The sequence below is a fragment of the Trachurus trachurus genome, assembly GCF_905171665.1.
Source record: "Trachurus trachurus genome assembly, chromosome: 1".
NCBI classification, from domain to species: domain Eukaryota; kingdom Metazoa; phylum Chordata; class Actinopteri; order Carangiformes; family Carangidae; genus Trachurus; species Trachurus trachurus.
Window position 1 is genome coordinate 17420539 of NC_139891.1, and position 22413 is coordinate 17442951.

Consider the following 22413-nt stretch of genomic DNA (forward strand, 5'->3'; position numbering starts at 1 on the left):
GACACAATTTTTTTTTTTTTTACAACTTTATTTATCATTGTTCAATATCCTGTCACTGTCACTTTTATCACTTGTTGTTAGTGACCTTTTATGTCATCACCACGATCTACATGTTTATCCTGAGTCCCTTATTTATTGCTCTACAATATTTATTCTAACTGGTGCAATATTCTTTTTTCATTTTTTTTGAGTATTTTTTGGGGCTTTTGGTTGAGAGAGACAGGAACTGGGGAGGCAGAGAGAGGGGGACATGACATGCACCAAAGGGCCACTGGGGAATTGAACCGGGGCCGGCTGCAGCGAGGACTATAGCCTGCTCAACCCACTGAGCTATATGGCGCCCCTTGGTGCAACATCCTATTTTCTTTTTTTTGATAGCACATAGTGAGATAGACAGGAAAGGGGGAGGCACTGCACCCACCGCAACATCCTATTTCTGTTTAATTTACAAGTACTTTAAATATTAAGGGCCAATTCTTAATGAAGTTTTGTTTATATGTGTTTCCCCCCATAAAGTCTTTTCTGATGTTTTCTTCTTTTGTTTCCTCTATATGTTTGACAAGTGTAGTAGTTAGTTAGTAGCGATGTGTGGAAGTAGAAGACGGCTCATTGTCTTATTTGACAAAATAACATCACCTCAGTTAATTAGCAGATGGAGTTGGCTGTGTTGTCTCGTTACCTAAATTGTAAATAGTAACTGGATTATCTTTCCAGCCCAGATACCATCACTAACATCATGCAGCAGCCCTGTGTGTAAGTGCACAGGCCTAAACCTGAGCTCGGTTTGTTATGAAGATGTGCAAGTGCAACATATTCTGAGATGATAAAACACAGCGGTGTGTGTGTGTGTTTTGACACCAGTGTGTGTAGTTGAGGGATGCTGCTGGTTGCTGAGGTCTTTATCAGATTATTATCATGACTGGTGAGCCACGTGTTACACTGTGGTCATGTGATTGAAGAGCTGTGTCTTCTGTGGGTTTTTTCAATGCTGTGATTGTGATTAAATGCTCAAGTTTTTACCATGAGTTATTGGTAATTATCATGTTTGATTTTTTTGGGGTATATTTTCAAAGCTGATGCTTGTTTTGTTGAGTAGAGCTGCTCATGAGGAGAAGAACAATCTGTACATATGTGAGCACAAATGCAGGTGCACACTTCTCCTGCACACTCTCTTAAACACTCACAGACATGCGCGCACAGTATCACGAGTCCAGATGGGAGTGGAGTGGATCAATACAAAGACAGTGGGTCTGGTTGATATCTCTGCTGAATGAGTATCTCTCCCTCTCTGTTCTTTCTTTCTCTCTGTCTTTTTCTCTTTTGCTCTCTTTCCTTTTTCTCCCTCTGTCTGTTTTCTTCTGTTTCACTTTTTTTTCTCTCTCTCTCTACGGTTCCCTTTTTCTTCTTTCCTTTCTTCCTCTCCTCTGGTTTTTTTCTTCTTTCTCTCACTCTCTTGTCTGCATGCAAACACACGCACGCACGCACTCACTCGCACACGCAGACACACACTCACACACTCACTCACACACACACACACACACACACACACACACACACACACACACACACACACACACACACACACACACACACACACACACACACACACACACACACAGAGTAATGAACACTTCAAAATCCAAAGCACGATCTTCCTATGGCCTAGTTTTAAGAGCCTCCAATGTCATGCGAGTAAAAAATAGACTGACGGAAAACAATATTGAGATCTGTGGTAACAGAACGAGCCCAGAATCAGCGGAGGCAGGATCACTTTGGCTCTTCGGAGGGTGGTGGCGGTGGTTCTGGCGTGGATTTAGTCTGAAGAAGATAATCTCGCTTGGCCGTTCTGGGCTCACACAGGTGGCTGCGTTTGAGCTGTCTGCGGTAATGGCACACTCCTTAGTGGTGATCCGGAGGTCAGAGCACTCGACTCTTAACACTAACTAGAGATCAGGCTACTCGTACTACGGTCAGTGTGGTCATTATTCAAGAGATCCGGTTTATATATAGTCATCATATCAAACTGGATTCAGTGTGTTGATTTGTCTTAATAATGATCAGAGCCTGAATCTTTACAGTGCTAGAAGTGACCTTTGGATGTTTTACTTTAACACTAATGTGTTTAACCAATTCATTGTTCCTCAGTTGCTAAGATTTTCATGTAGGGCTTTGTATTGAACCTTAGTACTTAAGTGATTAAAAATGATTTAAATCTTAATGCGTTATACTCTTTAATTACTCTTTGATTGAAGGTGTCAGATTTATATCACAGTGAAGCTGAATTTAATTAGGTTTTGAACAAGATATTAATGTATGTTTTGATCAATACTCTTAATGCTAAAAATAGAATAATATTTTTTATATATATATATATATATATTACTGTTGGTACAGGTCTGAAAAAAATGTTTTTGTACTGTAACAGTGTCTCACCAGCACTAATATCACATAACAGACCCATTTATGTGATTGTGGTTGGTTCTTTCTTTTGGTTTTTGTGGTGGAAACGTTTTCTTGCGGTTCAAGTTGTGTATTATTATATTATTATTGTATATACAGATGTGGGAAATAAGACGTTTAATAATTACTTAAATTTCTCTAAGGATTAAGGGTTAGAAATGCAGTGCAAAGATAGTCATGTGATAATCCACGAGGATCAGCAATCACATATACATTTCTGACAGCTCAGTGAATTAAATGTGAAAGGTTCAAATGCAACAGAGGTTGTTCCCTAATTATTGGGGACGTTTTAGCCTCTAAATTGACACCACTTTGGCATTTTATGAACAGTCAACAATATAAACAATAGTTTACTTGTGTGCAGAGATGTATTTATTTCGTTAACTTGATATGTTGAGGAAAGATGGCAAAGTTTCAAAAAAAGCTGGTCAGTAGAGAAGATGAAATATCACAAATGATGCAATAGATTAAAAGCAGTAAAAGAAAAAAAAAGTCTGTTACTTTGTGTCTGTGTGTGTGTGTGTGTGTTTTGTCTGGTATTTCATTTGCTTATATGGAAGAGCTTAACACAGTTTGTATCGATCCATTAGGTGGCCATAAGCGTATTGATCACTCTCTGACCTGATTGATGTGAAGTTTGGCCAGTCGGCTGATTGATTAAATGATAATTGCGTGTGTGTGTGTGTTTTCTTCAGGCGCGGCTGTGGAAGGAAAAGAAAAGGGACACCCGTGAAAGTCTTTGTTACACAAACTGAGGAGGAGAGCGTGCCTGAACACAGCTTCAGCCCAGGTGTGTGTTTGCGTGTGTTATATCCGCACGCCATATTCTTACAGCCATCAACTCACCGTGTTTGTGTGTGTCTGCGTCTGTGTGCATATGTGTGTGTGTGTCTGTGTGATTGGTATGGGGGTGGAGCGTGGGCAAGTGAGTGTGACCTACTTCTGTGCATGGATGTGTGTGTGTGTGTGTTCTGCCTATGTATGTGCTGTGGTGTGCACCTGTGTATGTGCTCCAGGAGATGGGGTGATGACCTTTGTGTGTGTGTGTGTGTGTCTGTGAGTGTGTGTGTTCCCTGCATACTTGTATGTAATCCTTTTATACTGACTGTTTCTGTGCTCTCAGGTGATCGTAAGGAGGCAGCAGAGAATAAACGGCCCACACTGGATGGGCCTTTCTACAACACTGAGTCTGCCCCACACAGCTGGTGAGTGAGGGTTTATGAGGAAAACATAGTCTTTTTATCGGTTTGCATACAAGGTTTAACATTTTGCACCAACATCAGTGTGTGTGCTGGCTCAGAAATGGTTAAACAGTTCCTGAACGCTCAGCTTTTAGATTTGGAAGAAAATGAATGGATGCTGATCTTTACTCAGCAGGCAAGAGCCTTTGTCTGAGAGCAGCACTTCTGACTCCGGGGCCTCGGGATCTGCCAACCCTATGGTTTTCATTTTAGCTTAATAATCAGAGTAATTTATACCTGAGATGTCACAAATGCACTTGACTAGTCGGATAAAAAACTATCAGCAGCGCTGTGTGGACTAGGATTAAGAATCACTGCACCAAACCACTGGCATGAGTTTGTAAGTGTGTAGTGTTTGTTTTACAAATACAGTGCATTCAGACTTTTTTGGTGCAGCCTTATACTAATATTGGTTGGATTCACCCCCCCCCCCATCAGTTTATGCTGCTCTGTACAAAGAGAAAACATTACATTTCTACTGGTGTTCATTTACCTACCTTGCCTAATAGAGCAATTTGTGAATTTGTGGATCTCAGACACAATATCAACCTTTGACACAACTTTTGATATATGACCCCTTTAAAGATGACGTGTAATAGCAAAACAGAAAAACTACCAGTGCTGCAAGTAATGCTAATTGTCATCACTGTTTCTGACTGTTAGTCAGTTATTTGTTTAAGAAACTGATCCCATAGCAGGACATGTTAAAAAAAAAAAAAAAGAACCAAAAATGTCCCAGAGGTATAGGTGAAGCCTGTAAAAAAAAAAAAAGAATTCAGTTTGCAGTGAAATAAAACAGGAAATCCACATACATTTACATTGAAACTGAAACCTGGTTTTTATGTTTCATAAATGATTGAAACTGCCATTCAGTTATAAAAATCATTGCCAAATAATCTTCAGTCAGTCGTCCAATCATAAGAGCACTAGAACTGCAGACGGAGAATCTTTCTTACCAAGCATGAAAAGAAGAACATTGTGTGATTAGACCAGAAATAAACCAACATGTTTTCTGATGAGTCTTACTGAACCAGTTCCCCCCTCTCTTCACCTGCCAGCGGCCCACCGGAGCAGACCCACGACAAAGTCTCCACCGGATCCAAGACCAGCTCCTGCTCGGCCTCTACACCAGCTCCAGCTCCAGCTGCTTCCTCAGCCCGGACCCCGACGCCGGTCCCGGCCCCTACCCCGGCCACGGCCGCTTCCACCCAGGCCCCGTCTCTGACCCCCGCGTCCACGGCTCCAGCAGCTCCGACCCCCTCTGCTCCGGCACCGACGGCCAGCTCCTTCCCCCCCTCCCCCAACTGCCGCATCAGAGAGGTCCACTGTGGCAGCCAGGTGCGGCTGGTCGTTATCGCCATCCGAGACATCACCAAGGGGGAGGAGATCACCGTGGACTACAGTCTGACAGAGTGGGGGGAGAACCTGGTCAGTGCTTTCACAAACAGACACAACACATCACATCTATTTCTATTATTATACTTGTGAGCGCATCTGACCCTCCCCATTAATCATTCTCACTCCTTTAAATCCTTTACACTTTTTAATTTCCTAGTTTAATTTGTCTAACGTTTGTTGAATTCTTAGCCTAACCTGAACCAAACCTAAATTTAACCTCAAATCCAAAACTCAATTTCTGATCTAATTTCTGATTCTTCAGTAGGTCAAGGCGAGGTAATTATCTCTAACTCCTCAATATTCTTCATCTGTCTACTTGGTCCTCAAAAGTATAAAAATACACTCATGCTCTGTGCATTTGTCTGATGACTTCAGACACACAACCATATGTGTATTCACACACTGCTGATCAGCTTCACACACTCACTGTCTGACACACATGTGCGCGCACACACACACACACACACACACACACACACACACACACACACACACACACACACACACACACACACACAAGCTTACACTCTCACACTTCACTGCACACACATTCATGCTACACACACACACACACACACACACACACACACACACACACACACACACACACACACACACACACACACACACACACACACACACACACACACACACACACACACACAGCTAGGCAAGGCATGGGGTTACCATGGTGATGGCTGAGCTCCAGCTCTCTCTCTCTCTACCTATAGTGCTTTAGCAACAGTAACCATGGTTATTACATGGCATCTGTTCCTTTAATGGATCTCATTAGAGTGGATCAATTTACTCAACAAAATTAAGACACCAGAATCTGTTTGAGAAAATTAAATCGACGAAATTGAGAAATTTACATCAGAGGTTTAAATGGGGCCGGGGCCACAGGGTAACCTATTTGAACATCTTGAGTGTTTTTGAGATGAAGTCTAAAACACAATATTTTAGTTTTTTGTTATGTGCTGATTGATTTGATTGGTTCTTAGTGTTCCAGCCTCATTGATAACCCCGTGCTCTTGCAGTCTTTTGTTTGACTGAGTCCTAATCAGCCTCTGTGCTCACGACCAACTGTGGAGGGGTGTCTGTCCTCGTGCTCTCTGAGTGACAGTTCAGGTTGATTGTGATGGCAGACATTAATGAGCAATGCGCCGGTTGTGTTAATATGACTGCTCTGTGTCCCACAGGGTTTCCGTGGTACTGTGTCTCCAGCACAACACGAGTGTAGCTCAGACACTGAGAACAACAACAATATCAAAAAGGTAAGAGGCATCACCTTTGTCCCTGAAAACACACAAAAGTGACAACTAGGCAATTAACACTAATTTTAATCTATTCACATCTAGTTTTGTGGAAGATAACAGTCTGCTTGCTCCCGGATTACTTATCACTGAATAAAAAATTTGCAAGGCATTTTATTCCTAAAATTAATTTGTCAGTGTAGTATTATTACAATTTAAACAGAGCTGCACCGTTAACTCACAGTATACAGTAGCAGCCTATATATAACAGTAAATACAAACCATGCTTTCTGTTTCTGTATCGCATTTCAAGTGTTACGGCCGAAAGGGGTTCGGCCTTGTTTCTCGTTGCAAAGTAGTAAAAAAGAGCAATGAGACACTGTATCGTCGTATAATACAGACAGCACATCAGAGATCAGATGGTGTCGATGTGGTTGTGATGCACTGCTGTGCCTGCAGGGTGCCGCCTGTCTAGTTGTGGGTGGGCAGTGCCGACGTGGGACTCACAGTCATTATCATAAAGCCTTCCTCCCTTTGTTTGATTATGTGCCTTAAGATGTCATTGAGTTTCACTCCTTCAAAGTGAAATAGAATAAGTACGCTAACCTGCTTATGCTTAGTGTCTCATGTATGTCGTCTCTCTGCCTCCTGTCACACACAAAATGTTTTGAAAGGGAAATCAAGCTTTTTCAGACAAATCACTGTGGATTCTTTCACCAGTGATGGTCTCCTTCTGTTTACTGCTTTTGAAACTTAATAACCGGTAATTAGACTGACAAAAGTTAAATATGCTAATTAACTAAAGTCAGTAGTGTTATTAAAAAACTAACTTCCTCAGAAAACAAATTAATGAATTCAAAGTTTGAAAAGTGAAAGGGTAACTGGAAAGCAAATGTGTTCATTCCCAAATGCGGGGGGCACAGAGGTGTTGCATGGCCAAAAGTGCTCTTATTCTGGCAAGGCCATCAAGATCCAGGTTAGTAAGATTTATTCAGACAGTGAAGCGACACACAAGTACAAGTAACAAGTGGTTGTTATTGAGCAAAAATGTCACTCAAATCCAAAAAAAGAACCACAAAGACACGAGCTCAAGAGCAAGAGATGCTCTCAAATGTTAATGAGAGCCACTACAAATCTGAATTTTCCTACACTTCAACAAAGCTCAAGAGTTTTGTTCTTAATTATTTTATTATTAGTGCAACATGTGGTTTTAGGACGGCAGCTCATGTTGTCCCCCCCACCCCCCACCCCCCCTCACTTGCAGGAGGATGAGCCCCTCTCTCTGACATCCCAGCAGCAGCAGCAACAGCAACAGCAGCAGCAGCAACAACAGCAACAGCAGCAGCAGCAGCAGGAGTACGTCACCCCCTCTTGGTCCCTCTCTCCCTCCTCCTCCCCCATCTCCCACTCTGACGCCAGCGACTCGGACGCCGGCGACGAGGACAACACTAGCCCCCGCGGCCGCGCACTACGCCGCCGCAAGAAACGTCGCGGCACTCCTTCAAAGAAAAAGACTCCCCATCGTATCCCACCCGGGCGGCCACCACCGGTGTCCTCTGCGAGCGCTCCCCCTCACAACCGTCCGCTCCCCCCGTTCCCCCCTCTGCCACAGTCCTCCCCCCCCTGCTCCTCTTCCTCCTCCTCTTCAAGTAAGCCTTTGTTCAAAGCTCCGGCTCCTTTGGGCTCCAACAGCGCGAGCGGCGTCAACACGAGCGCCCCCAGGGCGGCAGTGTCCATAGACGCCATGCGGCAAACCTGCGAGTACTGTGGACGCCATTTCCGCTCTCTGGGACGCCACTTAGACAAACACCACGCCCACCAGCCGGAGGTGTGCTCCGCCCTCGTTGAGCGCTACACGCAAATGCCCCGCCTGCACGTGCAGAGCACAAACACAGCTACCGCGGCTCACACGCCGACTCCACAGCAGCAGCAGCAGCAGCAGCAGCAGCAGCAGCAGCAGCACTCGAGGTCGCCCCAGGTCTCCGGACAGAGCCGCGGGTCCGATCTTGCACAGAGCGGCGTCCAGGACCTCTCTATGTCTCCTCCCATTCTGACCGCCGCCAACCAATCCTCCGCCTCCTCTGGAAGGAACTCCACCCCGCCTGTGCTGACCCCTCCGCGAGGACAGAACGCGGTGGCGGTGTCCGTCTTAAAGAGGAGCCCGCCCCCTGTCGCCATGACGCAGCCCAGGAAGGGAGCAGTGAGGAGGCTTAAGAAAGACAGACGGGAGGACGAGGACGAGGACGAGGAGGATGAAGACGAGGAAGACGTGGAGGTGGTGGAGGTGAAAACTCCCAAAGACGAGGAGGACGTGGAGGTGTTGCGTCCTCAGTCCTTCAGCAGCAAGTCGGCCAAAGAGATGGAGCCACCGAAGGAAGAGGAGGACGGGGAGGAGGAGGACGAAGACGAGGACGAAGACGAAGAGAATGGAGTGATGGAGGTGGATGATGAAAGTGGAGCAGAGGACAAGGAAAAAGACTTGCTGAGGTAACGTGAGGTCTTACACTTGTGTCCAGATTTGAGAGACTGTCAGTGTGTAACATGCGGAACCAAATTCTTTGATAGATAGATGAATAATTTGCGTCCTGCAGTTCCTTTGTATGATCTCTTGATTACACATCGGTTAACAATTACTGCATAAAACACACAGAGAGATACTGAAGATTACACAACTTACTGCTGACAGCTAAACCCAGAGGTACATTTGTGTAGTTCAGGACAAATCATAGTAGAATTGTATTAAACCAAAGAGGCACATTTAGTCTGGATTGTCTTGTATTGTCCTGACAACCATCGCTGCTGAAAGCAAAAGTTGAAACGATGCTGCCTCAGAGGATTATGGGAATGAGTGTGTTGACAGAGGGAATTAATGTGCTATTTTTTGGCATCTTTGCCACCTTGATTCAGTAACCTGTAGCATGCAATCCCACTGCTACAATACACAATTAATTTGTTGAGATCATGCCAGTTGAGGGTAAAATATTAACTTATGCTCATAGTTTATGAATTACAAAACCACAGGAACAAATTAGAGCTGCGGAGAGCCATCAATTAAGTGATAACTATATAGACAAGAAAATTAATTGGACACCAAATGGATAAACATTTAGTTAGTTTCAGCCTCAAGAGTGAGGATTTGATCCTTTTCATCATCATTCATGACAGTTAACTGAATATTTAAAGTTCAAATTTTTTTCTCCATTGTCTTGACATTTCATAGACAAAACAATTAATTGAGAAAACAGCCATTAGATTAATCAAGTATTGAAAATAGTTGTTGTTTGCAGTAGGAAAAACAATGTGAAAGTTCACCTGTGGTACCTGCCTGGCTCTGTAGCAACATGCCATCCAATATTACTTTATTTGTTGTTTATTTGAATGGGACAGTGCACATTAATGGACATAACATGTAAATGTGCCGGATTATAGCAAGAAGCTAAACTGAGGATATTCTCAACAAACAACTTAAGTAAAACAATTTGAATAATTGAATGAACTAATCACTCACTGTCTGTCCGTTTTCAGCAGTTCAGGGCGTCACCACATGCTGCCCCTGCTCTCATCCCTGTCCTCTCTGGTGCTGTACCTTCGGCGGCTGCAGCACTCGGCTTTCCTGTCCCTGTCCCGGCAGCTTCAGTCGGCCGAGGCCTGGCGCCTTCTCTGCCACTCCAGCTTGGCTCTGCTAATCCTGTACAACCGACGACGCGAGTGCGAGGTCTCCAAGCTCTCCATCGCTGAATACCGGTCTCGCGTCACTCCCCAATGTCCCGTTCCTGTCCCACCTGGCGCCCCTCCAGCTCTCACCCCGCTGGAGGCCTCTCTGTCCCCCTTCGAGCGCCTGGTGCTCCCTCACCTCGCTAGAGTCGGGGTCCAGGGTAAGCGTGGGCGCGTCCAGCCGCTTATCCTCCCGCCTCACTGCGAGCCCTGCCTGGAGCTCCTGCTGCAGACACGGCAGGACGTAGGAGTCGACCCCACGAACCCCTACGTCTTCGCCAGACCCTACCACTCCCCCGCCACGCCGCTCCGAGGCACCGACCTCCTCCGAAGCCTGGCGCGCTCCAGCGGCACCCGCAACCCGCGCGCCCTGACCCAGACCAGGGTGCGGCGCCAGGTCGCGATCCTCACCCAGCTGCTGCTTCTGGGAGAAGGAGAGGAACCCGGGCAGCCGGGAGGCAGCGCCGTGGAGCGGCTGGAGCACTTCCTGGAAAGGGAGTACCATGTGACGCAGAACTGTGCCGGGATTGGCCAAGACCCAGGCCTGATGGGCAGAGTGGGCCGCGTCGTGCTCTGTGGAGAGAGAGACGGAGTGCTGTTCAGAGGAATGAGCCTGAACCACATCTGCCTGGAACTGGATGGTGAGATGGGTGGATGATGGAACGAATGAGTGTGACGGATGTTTTGTCTTGTTGTCCAAAACAAGCTGCATCTTCCCGTTCTTGACGGTGTCAAACAGACCCTGTGTGGAAAAGGATTATAAGCCTCCCTCCAGTCTGTCCGTATGTCTGTGTGTGAATGGAATTTTATTGGGAACATGGAGATTAGAAACAGATGAGACTAATGAAGTTCTGCTCTTGTTTTTCACTCCTTTTGTAACCTGTTGCCAACCTTTTGTCCTTCCTCCCTCCCCCTCTCTCCAGTTATGTCAGGAAACTCTGCAGACTCGTACTCAGAGGGCGAGTCTGACACGGAGCATGTGAAGGAGAAACCAGAGGTTCAACCTCCTGCTCCTGCTCCCGCTCCCGCTCCGATCCCGACACCCACCCTGCTGTACGTCAGGAAGGGCAAGAACAACGGGCGCGTGGGACGACCAAAGAAGCTCAAGAACACCCAGGCACCACCTCTGCCTCCGCCGCTGCCACCCGCAAACCGCAGGAGAGGCTCAGGTCAGCCCAAATCAGGTTTGTTTGGGTTTCAAGTAAAAGTGTGTGAAAAGGAAACAGACAGCAGCATCAAATAAATTGCAGGAAAAGAACAAAATAAATACAGAAAAATAAGCATGTGAGATTAGAAGTCATCACAGTCACACCAGAGGAGCAAAGGTCAAAGAAAGAAAATGAGACAACCCCCCCCCCAGCCCTACTGCAGAGAAAACAAAAACAATAAATGAAACGAGAAAAACGGGACAAAGAAAAATAAAAGGCAAATACTTAGTAATCTCCTTGTGTGTATACAAGCTGAGAGGGAAAACAGCATCACATCAAGATGTTTGGTTTGTCTGACAGATTCCTAGTCAGTATTTGAGGATGAAGCAAAGGGTGGACTTGTACATGTTTATCATACAAGAAAGGTTCATTGGTCAACAAGCGGCACACGGCTGTGAACACTCAACAGAAAACTTAAAACGTGTACAAGCTTAGAATTCCCCACTTAACAAAACAATGTCTACCTGCTGCTGCATCCAGTATCTCACTCTTTATCACTTTAGCTTTGATTTCAGTTTCTTAATTAATTGTCAATCTGACCAATTAAAAAAAAGGGTTATACATAAATGAACTGAGAAATTGTAGGGACTTTGACGGATGAAGATCTAGGCCACTTCCAATCAGATCTAGGTCATTTTCAATCATGTACAGAGTCAAACTGTGCTGTAACATCAACATTATAAGAAACTGAAAACAAAGTCTAATGGTGATATTATAGCCTTTTTGCTTTATTCTGACTATGTGGTTGATGTTGGTGGTGAAACCTCAAAGTATACACAGAACATTTTCTGTCCTAAAATGAAACTTGATTTTTTTTCTTAACATTTGAAGTAGTCACAACATGCCTGGTGTTGAAGTATTATGATGAGTTTAAACTGTGTTGTTAGGCAACTGATAAAAAACAGTTTTACTCAAGCAGCAAATGTGAAAAAAATATGTGACTAAGAGTGGAAGAAGAAGTTTTTTTTTTTTTTAATTTCACATCACATCTCACTTAATCAGGGTGCTTTATAGGAGATGTATATTAAATCAAACACAGCTTATACTGTAGATGCTCCGTACCAAGCCAGAGTCCTTATCAGATATCTAATGAGAGCTACATACCTGGATGGGCAACCTCCAAAGTGTGTTTCAGACAATATCAGCTTCATATTAATTGACAAGGAATCTGAGGATCTGAGTACAAAAACATCAGATACTTTGAACTCTGGCATAGATGATCAAAAAGGCATCCAGAATGTGTGGAAAAATTACTTCTGTATGTATTAAATATTTATCCATAGACAGGTGTGAACTCAACTGCATTAAAAGAACAGAAAAAAAAGAACTGTGACTTCTGATGTCTGTGCAAAGTGATGGGAGGGGGGATCTGTTGGAGGTCTCGCCACCTTCAGGCCAACTCGTATGTAAATCCATAACAATATGAATCCCATTCCCTCCTCTCTTTTAGGAAAGCGAGGTGTGCTGAAGCGTCCCTGGTCAGAGGCGGAGCGTGCGGCCGTTGAGGAGCACCTGACTCGAAACATCACCGAGCTCAGAGTCCCCGCCAAAGCCGACTGCGAGCGCTGCCTGCAGCAGTGCCCCCTGCTGGTCAGCAACCACCGCGACTGGCGAGCCATCAAGTTCTACTGCCACAACCGCATTCAGCTGCTGAAGAAGAACCAGCGGCGTGAAAACGACCCGCAGCCCCTCACTGTCTGCTGAGAGGGGGGGTATTCAGGAGGGAGGGGGCTGTGGGAGGATGGACGTCTGTGGAGCAGCTAATCGGCGCAGACTCTCAAATGGTACCCTGCTGCCCAGGAAATGCACTAGTTTTGAGAGGACAGTCATGAATTAGTTTGTTTTTGACACGGCTTCTAATTTGACATCTTATGGCATTTTCATTTCGAGCCACAAGAGAACAGAAATTTTAATTCACCATTTCGCTGCTCTACTTAAAGGTCTTAAGAAAAAAAAAAAAAAGAGTCTATGTGGTGCTCCTGTTTTAAGGGTTTCAATGCAAGTCTTGTCAAAAGCAGTGCACTTGGACGGGTGCCGTTTGAGACATGCCTTGGGGGACTGTGGAGACCATGGCACTGGCAGCAGCCTGTGTTGTGTTGTATATGGACATTTTGTTTATTCTCCTTCCATAACGGATACACTAAACTGAAATGTAAACAAGGGAGGCAACTGAGCCCTACAGTGTTGTTACATATGAACGTCGTGAAGTAGCATTAGTGTGTTATGCACTTGGAGACGTTAATAGGACAAATGGCCTGAGTCTGGGCCACACTTTTCTTAATAGTGGCTTTATGATTAGAGTAGGCCTAACTAACGCTAACATAGCAGAATAGCCTCAAACAAGCTAGTTCCTCTTTTTTCATACAATTGACTGTGCAGTTCTGACTTTGGTTTCAATATATTTGGACCTTAATTTACATGTGAGGTACTAGATGATGAATGAGCTACGCTTTTGCAGTTACAATGAAGTTTTTTTTTTGTTTAGTTTTTTTTTATTATTATTGAAATGAAACACATGACCATAATCTTTTGTGGGTTTCATGACAGAGACAATTAAATGGCATCAGAATGTTGTGAAGTTACGTTTTAATACCTAAGATGGTTAGATATACAACACAGTCCAAGAAACATACTCTAAGAGCTGTTGACCTCGTCCTTTTTTTCCCCCATTAAGAGACGCCCAGGATGTCAACCGCTACCATTTTCCCCAGAGGAACAGTATGTTCATGTTTCCTGTAGTTCGTTGTTTTTTCTGCCTGTTGCACATTTGTTATTCAGAGAAGTTAAAAAAGGTGCTACAGGCCAATAAGCTGGATATCACTTTATATGTGTGGAGAGGAGATGCCATGGTTGTGTTTCTTAAAAAAAGTGGGCATTTATCTGAGAAGTGATTGTTCTGTCACCACGTTTGTCGCGTTGTCTGTGTCGTCTGTGTCGTCTTCTTTCCCAATGGCTAGAGCTCCTCTTCTCCTTTCCCAGCCACACTACACGGTTTGCAGCTCGACCAGATTTTTGGTTTCTCTTCAGTGTTTCTGGAAATCTGTGTCCATTGGACTAAAACCTCCATGAAACCTCAAGACAGATACTTGAAGTTATTTAAAACCTTTTGCAGAATCTTTATGTTCTTTCTTGCTCTAGCCTTGCCAGTTACATTGTACATAACAAATATATTATCATTATGCTAACTGGTTGTTTGTGCTAGACTATATGTAGCTTTTTTCCATTTCTGAGTTATTGCTATCTGTACATAAGCCTGTTTGTAAATACTCCTCAGAGAAACAAAGAAAAAACACAATGTATGACATGCCTTGGTTATTGTGTTATGTTTTTTCTTTTTTTATAAGTCTTATAAAAATTTAAAGCTCTGTTTTTTGTGTCGTGGTCATTTATTTCAGTTAATTTTAATGGAAAATTGGTTGTGTTATTACAGTAATACAAATTGTTATAGCTGTGTCTCCTACATGCAGTTCAGCATTCAAACAACTAGATGGCAGCGTTGGTTCATAAACAGTTCGAAGAAATCAGTGCGAAAAGTAGTTCTGAGAACATTAATAGATTTTCAAGTGGTTATTGACGATGTGCTTCTTACCTGAATTGAAACTATTCAGTGGATGCGCGCTTTCGGCGTCTGACTCATCTATAGACACCTGAGAAAGCAGCATGAATCTATTTCAGGATTCTATTTATTTTCTTGGCCAATGCTGCTTCTGCTCCTTGACTACAATGAATCATCTTCTCTTTCAATCTGGGAGGAAGAACCACCATGAATTCACATCAGATTCTACACAGTCAGTAGTTACTTTAATGAGTGTGTGTGTGTGTTGTGTACGTTGTGAGGTACGTTGTGAGGACCGGAACAAGTTTTTAACCAACAGAGTGAGGACATTTTTGGGAAGTGAGGACATTTTGGCCGGTCCTCACTCTTTCCAAGGGCTGTTTGAGGGTTAAGACTTGGGTTAAGACGTTAGGATGGAAATTAGCCTGTGGCTACAATCCGGCTTGTTTACGATTTTATGTTTCGTTCATGAACATGCACTGTCCCACCTCAAATAAATTGAATTGAATAGGTTATAATTAGGTTTAAATTAGGTTTAGAGTAATGGTTAAGTTTAGGCATTTGTTTTGGATGGTTAAGGTTAGGGTAAGGGGCTAGGGAATACATTATGTCAATGAGTGAGGTGCACGTTTATCCAAATACACACACACAACATGAAAAGGTCTTGTTAGCATTGATGGCTTTTGACTGTGAGTGAAGGTCAGCACAAGTCTGCCTGAACTGTGCAGAAGATGTCACTTATCAACATAGTTTCCCTCACACACTGTCAAATCATAAATACCTATACTGCTCTGAAAAAACCCGAAGACCAATTCCAGTTTCTGTTGAATTTCAACAGAAGCACAACTCATTCTACTTAATGAGACACTGATTAGGTGATCACCAGTGATAAAAACAAAAACAAAAAATTGGAGTTATCCCACCGATGTTGATTTCTAAACTCTTCCTAAGTAAAGAAAAAAGAGTGTTGTGTTGTATATAAGTGAATATGAACTTGTTTTCTTTGTATTTTTCAAGATCTGGGAACACTGCAATGACAATATTTTAATTTCGAATTTGGGAGAAATGTTGTCAGTAGTTTATAGAATAAAACAAAAAGTGTTAATTTTACGCACACACCTTTAAATAGTAAAAGCAGAGAAACTGATTATTTTGGTCTCTTTTTTCCAGAGTTGCATATCACATCATATGTGAGAAAGACTGGGGCTACCTGTGATGTGACATGTAACAGCTGTCAAGTCAGTTCTGTTCATGTTGTGTGAAATCTCAACAGAAGAATCCAAAGGCACTTGTCAAACAGAGGTCTTGACCTTCTCTTTAAAGGAGCATTATCGCAAATCCAAATTCTTAATTCGGCCACTAGATGGAGCCAGGCGGAGCTTATCAGATATAAACAAGTGGGCAGCTGTCAGAGAGAGAGAGCAGCCTCGTTTAGTCCCCCCCCCCTCCTCCCCCCTCCTCCTCCCTCACCAGGCTGAATGAACGTGCAATCGCGGGAAAAAGAAAACTTGCTAGTGGAAGCGGCAGCTCTATGTCGCGCACAACCACAATAACGACAACAACAGCAACTGCAACTTCCTCCTCCTTAATAACGCTGAGAGGACAGCTGAAGAAAGACACGGGACGTGGAGACAAAGTGTTCAACCGAGCGATTCAGTGACTGTAAGCAGCCTGACACTGCTACATTACTATTTACTGTTGCATTTTTCCGGTTCAGAGGTCGGATTTGCGAGTTCCGAGTGCAATTGAACGCAGCAAGCGCCGGGCCGGCTTGGATCATAACAAAGACAAATTCTGCATTTGCCCCACGGACACTATACTGTTGGCGATTTTTTTTGTAAATTTAGTTATGGCTCCCCCCGACCCATCTTTTGCATATTTCAGCTTATTTTATGCTATTACTGCTGTATTTGCGATAATGCTCCTTTAATTCTCTCGAGTTTTTACAGAGACCCAGCGGTTCCCATCAAGTTTTTACACCCTGGTCTAAAACCTGAGTCTAAAAATGAGTCCATTCTGAATTGTGATTGTGAAGACACTGACATACAACTTCACATAACTCACCTGCCCTTTGTGTTACTCTCAAAGTTGTGTAGAAGTCAAGGTCCTTTTGCCTGTGAAGCCTTTTGGAGTCATGGACAGTAACTTGGGCCAATTGGTAAATATCTTTGTTGGGAGATGTGTTGTTTCCATTTAGCATTCTTCTTTCCTCTGCGTAAATATTTTTTCCAGGAATCTTTTTTAGACAAACTTGATTAAACAAAGGTCAAATAGAAATTTCAAGAAATATCACAAAGAAAGAGGTAAAACATCCAAATTATTTGAGGTGCCAAAGTTCAGACTCTTCACTGATGTTACTTCTTCACACACACAAACTTCGATAAACAATAGGAATCCCTGCATGGTTCCACTTGAAGGTTTTATCTTCTTTTTATCTTTAAAAAAAAAACTACCTCTATTTTCTATGATTTATGATGAATGTAAAATATTTTCACACAGAGCCATCAACAAGGTGAATATAAAAACAAACTCGGGAGCTGCAAGCAAATACAGATGTGTGTTGTGCAGAGAGCTTTGCTGGATGTGTTCACAGTAAAACTCTAATAAGCTCTGAAACTATGAATTTGCATCATTTAAATATAAAAGCTTTGCAGGTAGAGGTAAATTTAGTTCTAAAGGACCTTGGCATTGGATAAATTCCTCTCTCTCTCTCTCTCTCTCTCTCTCTCTCTCTCTCTCTCTCTCTCTCTCTCTATCTCTCTCTCTCTCTCTCTCTCTCTCTCTCTCTCTCTCTCTCTCTCATCATTAAATGTTGGAGCTTTTAGAGAGATTGGGCTTTTCATATGTTCCACCACATTGAGATTGAAAAAAAGAAAGTCACAGTGATTTAGAGAACAAAGGACAAGTTGCTGTTTTCCCATCTGTCCAGAAGATGGTAGTAAAGGAACAAATCACCCCATCATAATTACTACTATAGATCATAACTTTATAGAGGCCTTATGAAAGTAAAGCTTGATATTTGCTCACTTAAAGCGGTTCTGCCAGTCACTCAGATTACAGACTGCAGTCCTACCTACACAAAACTTGACATTTAATGGACATTTAATGACATTTAATCATGCATCCCTGCTGAAGAGGGAACGTTTTGATTCTCCTCAGGGGTCGACGGCAATTACAGAAGACATGCAAATAAAGGCTGCAAGAAATATCACAAAGATATTGAGGAATGGCTCAGTCATATGGATAATAAAACAATTATTGGTGCTGTATTGATCGATTTCAGTGCAGCATTTGATGTAATTGATCATAAGCTTCTACTAGCAAAACTATGTGCTTATGGGTTCAATGTCAATGCCATGGGCTCGGTAAAGAGCTTCCTACATTCTATAATGCAATGTGTATTTTAATGGTAACTTTTCCTCCCTGAAGGCTTTTATTTTTGTTGTTAGACATTTTTGTAGACATCTTGTGGAATTACACAGCGGAGTTGCCTCGGTCCTTTTCTATTTTTACTAATGATTTGCCATTGGTTTTGATAAAGCAACCATGACTATGTATGCGGACGATTCCACTGTGCATGCTGTGGCGGACACAGTTATAGTGAACTTAATGGTCTCCTTCAGAGGGAACTTTACTTTGTCTCTGAATGGGTCGAGACTCGAAAGCAATATAGACTTGTTTTTAATATAACAAAAACTAAATGCATTGCCTTCTGTTCTAACTCCATGCTTAGGAGGAATCATCATTTTTCTTATACATCAAGGACACAGCTCTTGAGCAAGTCCATAAAGTCAAACTCTTAGGACTGACTATTGATGAGAAACTATCTTGGACTACACATATTGATAATATAGCCTAGTTGTCAAAATGGGTAGAGCCATTTCAGTAATTAAAAGATGTTCTTTGTACTTGGATAATCACACCATGAAACTTGTAACTCAGGCACATGGTAGCCTACTACTTACTCACCTTGACTACTGTATGAATCAAATCAAATCAAATCAAATCAAATCAAATCAAATCAAATCAAATCAAATCAAATCAAATCAAATCAAATCAAAGGGAAGTAGTAGAGTTTAAGTTCTGAAACAGCTGAGATATGGATAAAAAAAAAATCACACCTCCACATGAACAGATGGTCAGCACTGGTGTACGAACACAATGTAGGCTATATGTTGGGGTGGGGGGTATAGATAGATAGATAGATAGATAGATAGATAGATAGATAGATAGATAGATAGATAGATAGATAGATAGATAGATAGATAGATAGATAGATAGATAGATAATCTTTTATTACGGACTCAGGTCCATTATGGGGAGACAATACAAAAACACATACAATACAAGATAAAAAGCACCATCATAAATTTAAAACACATACAGACACCTGTTCCAGTGTCTCCAAAGACCTGACAAGTATTTTGTATCACTGTGTGTAGCTAGTGCAGCTATGATGCTATTGCTTGACTGGTTAAGTCGACACCTGAACCTGTACATGTAATTTCTTAAAAGAGCATGAAAGGTAGATACATTGCAAGATACAAACATATGACTCGCGCTTGTCCATCTTGGGCGCCTAAGTAATATTCGAAATGCATCATTGTAAGCTACCAACAGTTTTCTCATTTTTGCAGCACTGTACTTGCACCACAAGTGTGCTGTACAGTGTAGTACAATATGATCTAAACAAGGCTATCTTTACATCCTCTGTACACTTATTGAATTTCCTTTTAAGCATATTGGCCTGCGCATAGAGTTTAAAACACTGACGTTGAACGTCATCATAATTAATTAACTTTTTTCACAACACCAAGTGCTTGACCAGCTAAGAAAAATGAGGGGAATTGTGTATTCCTATCCTCCTTTGTTTTTACAATCATAATCACACTTTTTGCTGAATTAAACACAATATCAAACTGCATACTATAACAAGAACAGATTCTCAGCAGTTGCTGTAGCCCAACACTAGAGGGCGATATAATGACCAAGTCATCAGCATAAACCAAGTGATTAATGAGTCTGTCTCCCACTATACATCCAGTCCTGCACTGGTTCAACTGTCTAGACAGATCATCCAAATACAGATTGAAGAGGACAGGTGATAGGATTCCTCCTTGTCTCACACCATTAGCTACAAGGAAGGGTGCAGATAAACTTGTACCCCATCTAACATGCATATTTTGATGTACATACCAATAGTGCAATATTCTAATCATGTACGGTGGAACACCGCGCTCCTGCAATTTGACAAACAGTTTTCCATGATTGACTTTGTCAAAGGCTTTGGATGCATCCAGGAAACATAAAAACATTGTACTATTTTTTTGTTCTATACACACTAACCATCTCTTTCAATGCATAAATGCACAAATCTGTGCTGTGTTTACTTTTGAAACCAAACTGGTTATCTGTGGTGATTACATATTGTTGGAGTCTATCCAGGAGAACTTGTTCCAGTACTTTGGAAAGTACACTGGCCAGCGCGATGGGTCTATAGTTTTCTATGCTAGATATCTTTCCAGTTTTGTCTTTGATGACAGGAACTAAGACTACAGCCATCATGGAATCTGGTAGTACACCATGCATTAGCAGTCCAGTGAAACATAGAGCAATTAACACTGATACTCTGCTGCTAGCGTATTTTAGATGTTCTGCTGCTATTTGGTCAAGGCCACATGCTTTATTCAATGACAATTTCTCTATGGCATAACACACATCATCTGGTCTGATAGTCACACCATCATGATGGGGAACATCTCCAACAGTAAAAGTATCGCTCTTAACACAATTAAAAATGTCACAATAATGCTTCCTCCACAGTTCAGCGATATTCTCAGATCCAGTGATACCAGAGATACTAGATGGTAAAGGCATCTTGCTGTTATTAATTGCTTTAACTTCTTTCCAGAATTCATATGTCTTATTTTGTTGAAGCTTTTTGGCCATTGAATTAGCCCTCATTGCTTCCTCATTTCTTTTTATAAATCGCACAGCATATTTGAATCTGGCATTTGCTATTTTCTTTCTTTCACACTCTGGACCGTGCCTTACTTTTCCTGATGTTACCCAGTTACTGAAAGCTTCTTTGGCTTCTGCATGTAATTCACGTACATATTCATTCCACCCAGGCCTTATATTATGTTTAACCTTTTTTTGGCGGAAACATTTACTGTCATTGACAAGACAATTCACAATTGTGTCATACATAGTACACAGCTCCTTATTGTGCTTTTGGCTCTTACAGTTAATATTACCACATAGTATAGCCTCAACAGGTAGATCAATATTACTAAGGCTATAGTCAGTCAGTGACCTATAATGTCTGAGGTCAGCGTCTGTGAGGCTCATCCAGTCTAATCTCTCACTCCGCTCAGAGTTATTAATACTGTTACATACAGGTAAATTTCCAACATTTAACATCATGGAGACGGGAATGTGGTCTGTTGTCGCTTAGATGACATGATCACCACAGTATCCAGGGTTTAGCCACTGGGGATTCAAACAAAAGAAATGATAACTGTGGTAGAGGGCCAAGGGTCGGAGCCAGAAACTCTGTCTCTGTCTTTAATCATATACCTTCGACAGAATAGGTTTTCATCGACCTGGTGGGCAGCATGAGTCAGATGTCTGTAAATGCCAGTCGCTTTTCAATTTCTATTACTGAATGCATTTCAGAGAAAGAAGCATCTCGATTTGAACCCCACCAGGACGAGTGTGTAATCTTTACTTAGACTTCTTACCCCCTCCCCTCCTTTATGTCAGTAAATCAGTTTGTTTTTTGTGTGATATGGCTTTGGTTTGGATCTGACCAGGGAATCTCTTGATGCGTGCTGGAGCGAGCTCTAGAATGATCTCCATGATCCTAAGCAGGCTAAACTGGTTAAGAGCACTGACTGGCTGCTGGGTTAGGTGCATGACCACAGACATCATCTGACACTTATCTTGTTTCGGGTAGAATAGAAGAATTGGAAATGTGTCAGAATCATCTGACTTAGAAAACAAGACATTTATCAGATACTACAGTGCACTGTATTTAACTGTTATTATAGGCTGTGGTTAAAAAGCTAATTGATCAGTCCTGGTTGAATTCACAGACCAATGGATGTGAACTTTCAGTTCCATGAATTATTTCTGATTAAAACCATTGGATAATTGATTAAATAACTGTCAATGTGATCATGAAATAGAAAGGCTATTCCCATCCCCCATGTGCTATGCATACTTCACTTAAATTTCCTGAAAACCTGAACCACCAGGGCCTTCAGAAAAGTTTTTCAAAGCTTGGTCCCCGGTCTCAGAAGCTTCAGAGCGGCTATGCTTCACTGACTTGACAGTCCTGCAGGCTCTGAGTGGATTCTCCTCACCTCCACTGTGGCTTCAGATTAGTGCTAAACAGCAGAAGTGGATGTACTTACCGTATAGCAGGAAAAAATACATTACAGCAAGTGTTTACTCCTTTCTCCTATCCCCACAGTCATTTGAGAGATATCATCATACTGTTGTATTTCTGAGTCTCTGTGGTTATGTTGTTGTGCTTTAACATTCAGCTTTTACACTCTGTTTTCCAATGCATCCAACTG

General features: G+C 42.5%; 1 protein-coding gene across 2 annotated transcripts in view; it reads left to right on the top strand.

Moving 5' to 3' along the window:
* LOC310984126 (uncharacterized protein) overlaps positions 1–14607 on the top strand; it is a 20262-nt gene extending 5655 nt beyond the window's left edge. Inside the window, exons 2-9 of one of the 2 annotated variants that reach the window (XM_083969253.1) lie at positions 3156–3250; positions 3584–3665; positions 4760–5129; positions 6299–6373; positions 7617–8839; positions 9878–10707; positions 10990–11250; positions 12725–14607. In XM_083969253.1, coding sequence (XP_083825379.1) covers positions 3156–3250; positions 3584–3665; positions 4760–5129; positions 6299–6373; positions 7617–8839; positions 9878–10707; positions 10990–11250; positions 12725–12978 — 3190 coding nt within the window. In that variant the 3' untranslated portion in view covers positions 12979–14607. The remainder of the gene's footprint in view (positions 1–3155; positions 3251–3583; positions 3666–4759; positions 5130–6298; positions 6374–7616; positions 8840–9877; positions 10708–10989; positions 11251–12724) is intronic. The other variant, XM_083969254.1, reaches the window with a different exon arrangement.
* Positions 14608–22413: the final 7806 nt, after the last annotated feature.